General features: G+C 39.6%; 1 protein-coding gene across 1 annotated transcript; it reads right to left on the bottom strand.

Moving 5' to 3' along the window:
* Positions 1 to 5,206: 5,206 nt before the first annotated feature.
* On the bottom strand, positions 5,207 to 9,337 carry klf5b (Kruppel like factor 5b). The gene is made up of 4 exons (XM_026143744.2): positions 9,006 to 9,337; positions 7,263 to 8,193; positions 7,087 to 7,146; positions 5,207 to 6,736 (listed from the first exon to the last, which is right to left on the bottom strand). The coding sequence occupies exons 1-4, from the start codon at positions 9,183 to 9,185 to the stop codon at positions 6,558 to 6,560; spliced, it is 1,350 nt and encodes a 449-aa protein (XP_025999529.1). The 5' UTR covers positions 9,186 to 9,337; the 3' UTR covers positions 5,207 to 6,557.
* Positions 9,338 to 9,797: the final 460 nt, after the last annotated feature.

Raw genomic sequence — 9,797 nt, 5'->3', positions numbered from 1 at the left:
TTGCAACTGTGTCTTTTTTTGTTTTGGTGTCTTTCTTTTCATTATTGTTCCAAACGGCTGCTTTTCCAGCATTCATAATGTGAAAGACCCCGTTGTAAGGAATGGATTTCCTGTGTGTGCAGGAAGAAGTTTGGCCTCGACTGGATCACGGGAACGGACTTGGATGTACCGGTAGTTGAAGTTACAGGTAGTGTTTTTTCACCACGCCCCCCTGTGTGAGTCTGATTTGTGACCAGCAGGGGGCACCATTTAATCATAAGTGGTTTCATTTTCCTGTTGGCTTCTGCTCTTAGATCTGAGGCATCCCTTGTAGAAGCTAAAAGAAGGTTGGACTTTCACCTCTCTCATCGCCTGCAAACTGTAATCAAGATAGACTCAAATGCCCACAACCCGAAAAGATCAACCTCATCAGCACCTCCACTTTTTCAGTCATTCAATGCCTGTTTTCATAAATGGAAATAGGACTTGCATATCATCGCACCAGCACACACCATTGATGATCCACTCACATGGCCGGACAACTCCAAATCTCATCAGTGCTGTTCTTTATGTTTATGTTGAGCCTCTTCAAAGCATTTATTAGAAAAAGGAAAAAAAAAATCTGGTGGATTTTGAGCTGTGATTAGCAATCAGTAAAGTGCAATCTTAAAGGATAAATATACTTCAGTATAAAAATGTTTTGTTTATTGGGTTTTGCTTCTTTTTTAATGCCTGCTTATTGCTTATGTTTGACTCAGAAAATACAACCCCTCATGTACAGTGAACTGAACAATCAGAGGAGATTTCCAGTATGTGAAAAAATAGAGGCACCTTACAGACTTTTATTGTGTCCTGACATTTCTCATTTTTTAAAAAGAAAAAGTCATTTCAGCTGGGTTTAACAGAAAAAAAAGGAATTTGTGTTGTGGTTTTGCACAGCACCGCAGCACTTGTCCATAAAATGACACTGACACCAGCTGAAGTGTTACAGGGATAGTGTGGCACCTGGTGTACAATACAGAAGAGCAATACATTCTGAACAAAGTGATGGGAAGGAACATTAAACCTCCTCTTTGTTCTGTTTGCTGATGTCAATACCCAAGGAGAAGTTCCCAGCTTGGCCACCTCCTCACGCTCTGTACCGCAACTCCCTCCGTTACTGACTGGTTTCTAATCTGATGTCTCCCAGCTGGTGATTGTCTCCACATGTATCATTTCTATTCCTGTTGTTTGTCTCAAACACAAACAAAGTCACTTGAAATCGCCTCAGACCAGATATAAGTTATGATTTATGTCTGATTTACCTGAGATTTGGTCATGTAAAAAGCAGAAAAATGCAGGAATTGCACACATGCATACACAAATACATGCACACTGTTTTTTTCCGTTCTTTTTTTCTGTGTGTGTGTTTGTATTCACAGCAGGAGTACCTTTTAGAAGCAGTTTCCGGCAGAGATATATTTATTGGAAAGCATCACTTAACCTTAATCAGGAAATTCAATTAAAAATATATTTTTATAGACCTAATAACGGACATTTTTGCAAGTATTTCCAGCGCTCTTTATGCTACGTAAAAGCTTCGGACATAAAATATCAGGCCAACCAATGTTATTCGATAATGCTGCCAAATGCATCTATTGGACCTAGGCCAGTAAAAAAGAAAAATGTTAACCTTTTCGATTACGGTACCTTGAAATCCATACACTTGCACGCTAATGCACAAACTTGGATTCCACATTCTCACTTTCAGTAAAACAGCCAAATCCAGGAAGCAATTTCCGCACGGAAGCGTGCGACGCCCTTCTCGGTTTGTTGGAGAACGCATGTTGTCATTATTTATCTGTATTGTTTGTGCACGACATTATGCCCAGTTGTATTAGCATTTTGGCAAAACCATATCAGCACCTTGTTTGTTTGTTTCGTATGATATTCAAATGATTTTATTTCAGATGTCAATTTATAAGCGAATAATCATCATCGTATTTTATCATCCTTATAATGTATTAGAGCGTTTTTATGATTGAGGGGCACGTCTTCATTTGCATATAAATCTTTCTCTTCTGTACAAAGGACATTTTGAAATGTTGTAATATATGTGATAGTGAAGATAAAACTTATTACAAAGTTCTACAGCCTGTACATACATTGGAAAAATAGGGCTTTTGATTAGTAGATGCAGGAAATACATTTATACATGTAAAGTCTTTTTTCAGAGACTGTAATTTATCTAATTTGATATACAGTGAAATGGGGCTAATGGTATTCATCATGTAAATGATCATATGTGATGTTATAGAACAGTTTGCTTTTTATTTTCTCTTTGGTTTGTGGTTAAACACATTCATGATCAAATCATTTTTTTTCAGTTCCCAAGGCTGAACCAGTGTTTGCTAGAATCGACCAATTATTTATACACAGTATTAAGGTACACAATTCCCTGTGTTGCTATTTTGCTATACCCGACAAGAAATTCTACCGATCAAGCACATATCAGCGACACATGTACTCCTGTATTCAGTATATGACGTTGCATGCCTTAATACACCAATTTCTGAAAATCTCAATTTGACTTGAAGATGGTGTCTCCATAGGACAGGGTGTATTGTATTTCCCTTCAGCATCTCTTTCCTCATATTTTAAAGCATAATTTTGTTACGGTAACCAGGGTCAAAGTTATGCAATAATAATAATGACTAGTGCCTCATATCACAAACTTGTAATATCAGCTGCTCTGTGCAGAGCTTCGATTTCAGCACGCGTGCTTGGATTAATAAATTTCAAACGAGAAAACCACGAATTCTGGGGGGGAAAAAAGAAGCACAGACAACATTATGCAAGTCGGACCTCTAATGTTGAACTTTCTTTTCGCACTGAGCCTTATACCATTGTGTACAATGCAGCATCTTCCCATAACACTTTCACAGGCTGTTTATAGCACACATTATTACTTTGCTTGCAATAAGTCACTTCCTCTAAGGGTAACAAAACCGAGTTACAAAGGTCTCTTGGTGTTTCAGCTTCAACACATCAATTCAACATAGTGATTCCATGGAAGATGATGAGGAATCATACTCACAGGAAAAAAGAAAAAAAAAAGAAAGGAAAAAAAATCCTGTGACTGGGATTCCAGCAGTCACACCTCTCTTAATGAATACTTATCTTGCAGTTTCTGTCAGTTCAATATATATTTTACTTTCTGTATAACATCTGCTTTTGATTTTCCTGGTTTTGAAAATTTAGGTAGTGAAGCCAATGCCTTTGTTTCAAGTTTGCTGATATTACGTACAGTAATCGTTGTTCCTGTATTTATGTAAAGTGAGTGTAGTGTAAATATATTCAGATCTTTTCATTCTTACCGTAAAGAAAAATGTGATATTGCTCAACATCGCTTCAAAAAGGGAGATTCTGCTCATGGAATTCCACATCTGTAACAGAAATTTTTAATCCTGATATTTTTCAAAACTTCAACAACAGATGTACTCTTTTTTTTTCTCCTGTTACACTTTTTTTTGTTTCCTTTTCTCCGAGAGTTGTTTAAGTATCCAGTCAGTGTTTTTGCCTTTTTCTCTGTATTTTTCATATGGATGGAGCTGTGAAATTAAAATAAGTTCAAACATATACATGTATATTAATATGAATGGAGGCATGAAGGTTAATAAAGTTGCATTTTGTATGTAACAGACTGGGACGGAGCCAGTTGCTATCTATGACTGAGATGGGTGGAATGTGGTTTCGGTGTCACTTAGACATCCGAGAACTCCCATTCGCTGGCATTCGGAAAACTAATCTCGCTATTAGGGAAGACGTAGCTGAACAACAGTACAGTGGTCTGTACGCAAAGTTCATCAGACCGCTACTGGAAGCGGAAAAAGACGTTTTGAATCGTCCAACTAAAACATTGTGTACCTCGGTGTAATATCACATGCTTTGTTGTTCTTATGTAGTATCAACAAAGAGTAGTATTTTAAGACCTGGTATTCTCAAACAAGCCTTTTCTGAGAAAAGGTTTCAGCTAAAAGAATGCACCCTGTACTTCCTGTCCTCTGCTCTATTATAACGAGGTCTGGATGAATGTTTCTGTCAGGCAGCAACGGATTGAGATGATTACAATCAATTCCCACTCCACTAAGCATTTTACTGTGCAGGATCTCACCTGAATGATTTATCACTCACTAGAGTCTGAGTTATGTGGGCTTTACTGTACCGTAAGTAATGTAAAGCACTGGGAGGAGGGCTGGGGGGGGGGACTTACACTAGTAAATAATCCTCAGAAGAGTTCAGGAGTTCCTCTGCACCCAGGACAAGCTCAGACACCTTCTGTGGCTTTTACAGGTTCTCCTGGTACTTTTTGCAAAAGCTTTGCTATGACTCATGTTAGGGACACCTTCCAAGAGAAACCAAGAAAATGACTTGTTTTGTTTTGATTACACCAGATTGTTAAAAAGGAAAGTCATGAATCGGGGTGTGGTCTGGACTAATTAGCAAATTCCAGAAAAACTGGCTCCTCCAGCTGGCAAGTGTCCTTGGGAAAGTTAGACAGACTACAAAGGTGCTACATGAGTTCTTTTTATTATCCTTCTAAAACTATCTGTATTTTCAGCTTGTAACTTAAAAAATAATGGTGTCAATGAGCCACGTTTAATCTTTTTCCCTCCTATTTTGCATAAAAAGCAGAATTTCTAAAGCAAAAACCGATCAACATTGCCATGCCTGTTTTTGTGCTATTTCTTATTCAATACCAGCAAGGTTCACTGAAAGCAAAAGCTGTGGTGTAAAATTATATAATAACGTGCAATATTCCCGCTCTGCAAGCAACAAAAGATTAGCATTAGCCAGCGTTTTCTCCAGATTTAGCATGGAGACATATGGCTAGAGTAAACCTTTTAAATGTTGTGAATAAATTATCAGACATTTCAAAAGTTAATATTCAACACAAAACATCTTTATTTGCACCGTGAGGGACACACAGCTCCATTGGACATTTGATCAGTTTAGGCTACATGTTAATGTTTCAGCTTTGACACAAACCTCTGACCTTTGTGCATATTTATTTATTCAACAGTATTGCAATAATTCGCTGCGCTTCTTTCTTGGCTGGATAAACTCGTAACAGCGTCGACTGTAGCGGCGTAATCTAATCCTTTTTGTACTTTGTAAAACAAAAATAAACAAACCTAATTTATTTTAAAAAAGGAAAATTTTAAACTGTAATACAATCCAAAAGAAATACATGGTTCTTTTTTATTTTTATTTTAAAACAGCAGATACAAAATATATACATCTTAAATAACAGAAACTTTAAAATTAGTTTTTGCTAAGCCATATTCAAATTTGGTCAGGTAATAGAGATTTCTATTAATGTTACATTGTGGAAATTAAGAGGAACATAGTCGATGGTTTTAACAGGCAGGGGCAGCTTCGTTTTTCATTCATTCATTCATTCAAAAAAAACAGCAACAACTAAGCAGTTAAAGGCACTTTCAAAAAGGTGTTTGATATTTGGAGAGAAGTCAAAGAAACCATCAACTTTCATAGATGTTCACACTGAAAACATTAAGTGTCAAATTGTTTTGATTTCTCCACGATGACAACGAACAGGAGAGAGAAAATAAATGTTCCCAAAGATATTGTAAATTGTTTCAGCACTTCGAATTCCTAATATAAAATGAGATCTCGCTGAAAGTTAAACACCACAGTAGTGGAAAGTGTTCACAGAAATCCTAAAATCAAGATGCAACATTTGGATTCATCTGCTGCACTTAGAAAAAAAAAAAGACAACCCTCTCTGTAAGGACCATGTGTATGTTACAGTGTCAGAGCACAGATAAAGATCATTCACCGTGCTGGTCATTCAACGCTTAATATCTCATACCAAGTGTCCTCATGTTGTAAGCAATGCAATCACCACATGGCTCACAAACAATGCCCATCACCCCCTCAATGTTTATTCTTCCTGCTACCGCTTCAGAAAACTCTGCAACTTGCTTTCCTGCAACTTTAACTTAAGTGCTTTTACTTTCTATATTACACAAATGCACAACCAACCCTTTGACCTACTAGCTGCAACAACATCGTCCTCCCTCCGGCTAATAGCATACATAGATATCTGCACTTACAGTGTAGCAGTTTGCAGCATACTAAATAAATGTCCCTACGACACGTGAGTGATATGATGTGTACAATGAAAACACCTAAATATAAAATTTAAATTTCAAAATGTTTTTGTGTAGAATTAAAATAAAATCTTAAAAAAGATACATTATAGTTACGTTATTACATTATGTTTTTTTTGTTTTGTTCTTTTTACTAATACCTATGCAAACATCCCCTAAACTGAGGCATTTGTGTGGAAAAAAAATAAGGCAACCATAATATTTGATCTTTTTTACATTATTATTATTCGTATTTGTGGGCCAGCACTGCTAAGATTATCTGCCCCTTTTGGAGTGAGTGAAATAAGTTTCACAGTTTTTAACATGTTTATTTGCTGATATGCATATGATGGTATTTTGTCCAAAAAAAACAAAACAAAACAAAAAACAGGAAAGGAAGATTGATGTTTTTATAGGAAGAGGTTTCTAGCTCTGGTGTCTCTTCATGTGCAGGGCCAGGTGGTCAGAGCGGGAGAAACAGCGGTTACACACTCCACACTGAAAAGGCTTTGCCCCGGTGTGTTTCCTGTAATGGCGTGTCAGCTCATCAGAGCGGGCGAAGCGCCACTCACATCCCTCCCAGGAACAGTGGTACGGCTTCTCACCTTCATCGGGAAGAAGTTGAAGAATAAAGGTAGCCAGTCATTATATATTTAAATATATTTGAATTCCTTCAATATTTAATGTTATGCAAGAAAAAAAACCAAACTACTCCATCCAATTAAAAAAAACAAACTCACACTAAGCCACAACTGTGAGTCATAAATCACACCATGTCCTGTCGTCGTCCCTGCTCTCTTTATGAGAGCTGCGGGTTTATCTGATTTGACAGCAGTGAGATGTGGGCCAGGTCTGTCAGCAGACAGAATGCATCTGCAAGCCAAGTGCAATTTTTCTGCCTGGCAACGTCACCAATTTCATCCAAAAATAAGAAGTGCAACTCAGAACATTTTACCTGTGTGCGTCCGCAGATGAGCCTTTAAGTGAGATGACTTTGTGTATACTTTCTGACAGCCTGTAAAAACAAACAGACAGAGCACATTAAGTACTTGCATTTTATATCTTTTTTAATGTTGACAAAATTTAAACTCAAATTAATTGTTGTTATGGAGACCGAACAGAAGTCTTAACCTGGGACGTCACAGTGGTGAATCCGCCGTCTCTCCAGATCAGGATTATTCCTTCGATTGTACTTAACTGGAGCCGACTGAGCCAACACCGGGGACAGCGGGCCAATACCCGACGTTGTTTGAACTGGTGTCAGGCTTGAACGCTGTACTGGTCCAGAACCTGAACTTTGGATGAATCCAGACGTGGAAATTTGATCTTGGTTTTGGATTGGAGCTATGCTGGGTGTCTGTCCAAGGTCAATGGAATTGTGGGTCTCAAAATTTAACTTAGAGGCGATGCTGGCTTCGTAGGATGGAGGTGGGGAGAGGTTGTGAAGGACTCCTTTGCCCCTGTCTGGACTTGAGGGCTCAGAGTTTGGCGGAGAAGGTGGCAGATAGGTTGATCCTGGCTGATGGCCCACGCGTCGATTAAATGAAAAACATTCGTTCTGCAAGCTGCTCGCAGGTTTCGTAGAATTCGGGACTGGGCCAGCATGAACATTCCCAGTGGGAATGCTTAACGGGGCTATGGGGATGGGGTTCACCTGCGAGCTGTGAATGAGCTGTTCCAGATCAGAGTTCAAAAGCTGAAATAGGGGAACGTCCTGGAAATCTGGCACTTCCTGCTTGATGACGAAGTTACCACTTGCAGTGTCAGCTGCGCAAAAAAACCCTGGGTATTCAGAGACTGCTGGCGATACTCCGCTCCCCTGGCACGCGGGATGCATCAGAGAGTTTGTTGGCTCGGTTTTGATCTGTCTGACAGTCCTGCAAAGGCCTGGGTGCAGATATGTGACATCGGGAAGGAGCAAACTCATGCTGACGCTGTAAGGGGAGGCAAAGTCCTCAGTGAAAGGTGGCTCTAGAGCCAGGGTGCTGTCTCTGCACATCATTTTGGAATTTACTACATCCTGTGGTTGTGAATACAAATAGCTGTCCATCTCGGATTTACCCTGGGAGAGGCAAAACAGAGGAAAATGATCAGGTGAGTCGTAGCAAGATTGTTACTGTGGATGTAAAGACAGCAGAATAGGAAATACAAGTGTTGTGCAATTGATTCAAGCTCACTAATTGCTTAGTTTTAGGACATTTTTCATTCAGATTTATCAAGGTCAGCACTCATCTGTTTATATCATTATTTCTTTGGACTTGGAGAAATATTAATTGGGGCAAGAGTTAATGAAAAATCAGAGACATTCAGAACTTCCCATTATTGCCCATTTAAGGTACTAGAAGTCTGACAATAACAAAAGTAACTGACGTAAATTAATCTGGGATGCATGCTGGGGCCTACTCGTGTGCACCCATCCACATCAAAGACGCCCCCACCACCCCCTCCCTACAAGCAGCAGACGCCCTTCTAAAACACTCCAGGCTAAGCTGTTTCAGAATACATGGCTGAAATTAGAACATGCAGTTGCTCTGCACGGCAATGCATCTTCCTCAGGAGTTGTTTCAGGAGCGGGAGCAACGCGTCACATCCCAGCCATGTCCTGTTTGCAATTCCCCCTCTTAACAGTTAGTAAATAGCAGCATCGATGCAGAGGTTAAAAGCCCAGGATTTAGCTGTAATTACACGGGCCTTCCTTCAGTATCGTGGGTCACATCTTTAAATGAAAACAGCCTTTTTTTCTTTCTTTCTTTTTTTTTTGCTTTGATCAGCAACACACTGTAATCCTGCGTTAAACCTGCTGACACCAGTAAAGCCTGTGATGCTGAGAGGCAGACGGGGAAAGAAAATAATAATAATAATACGAGCCCCTACCAAATTGTAATCGTGGAAGGAGGAAGTTCCCGGGATGGCATCCCTCGTGTTACAGAGCACTTGTCCATGATCTTCACCTCTAAGACCGTCGGATGTCAATGGTGCGGAGGTTTTCTGGAGGAACTGCGCGTCCTGCCGCGGAGCAACCCAAACATTATTATTCCTCACGGCAGCGGCCATGCAAGCAGAGATTCTGGGCAACTATCCGAAATCTTTAGCGAATGAATGCAGCATAAGTGTTCTTTTGTTTCGAAGAAATCTGTAGCAGGAAAACGGCAGCTGTCAAACGCTCATTCTCCCTATTTTGCGCTGGCTTGTCAAATTACGCAACTGCGTGATATCAGCGCGTCTGCAGGGCGGGGCTGAACATGTACAAAATAAACAGGGCAACCAGCCGATCGCGATACACCTAGTGTAATGAATACTGTGGTTGTGTGATGGGGTGAAATGGCAGAGGGTGGAAATAACGCCAAAACTCTTGGGGATTAGTGATTAAAGAGTCACTTGCGAGAGAATAAGGTGTCAAGTGTTTGTGAGCATGAAGGAGCGGTTTACAGGCGCAGTTCGCAGACATTAGAGTAAAGTGAGTCAGTGACTCGTTGATGGAGTCGGTGCAGAACCCCGCAGGGTCATACTTAAAAAGAATGCTTTGCTTCTTACGCTTTTATAAAAGCTGCAAGTTTTTCAAACTGGACACAGACTTCTGAGGGGAAATATTTTATTATACACATGGTTTTCTTTTCTCTCTCAAATTTCAAAGGAAATTCAGCAATCTTTTTAACTCTAACATCC

The sequence above is a fragment of the Astatotilapia calliptera genome, chromosome 16 (assembly GCF_964374335.1).
Source record: "Astatotilapia calliptera chromosome 16, fAstCal68.1, whole genome shotgun sequence".
Taxonomy (NCBI): Eukaryota; Metazoa; Chordata; class Actinopteri; order Cichliformes; family Cichlidae; genus Astatotilapia; species Astatotilapia calliptera.
Note: the sequence above shows the minus strand (reverse complement) of the source record. Positions and strands in the feature narration are given on the sequence as shown.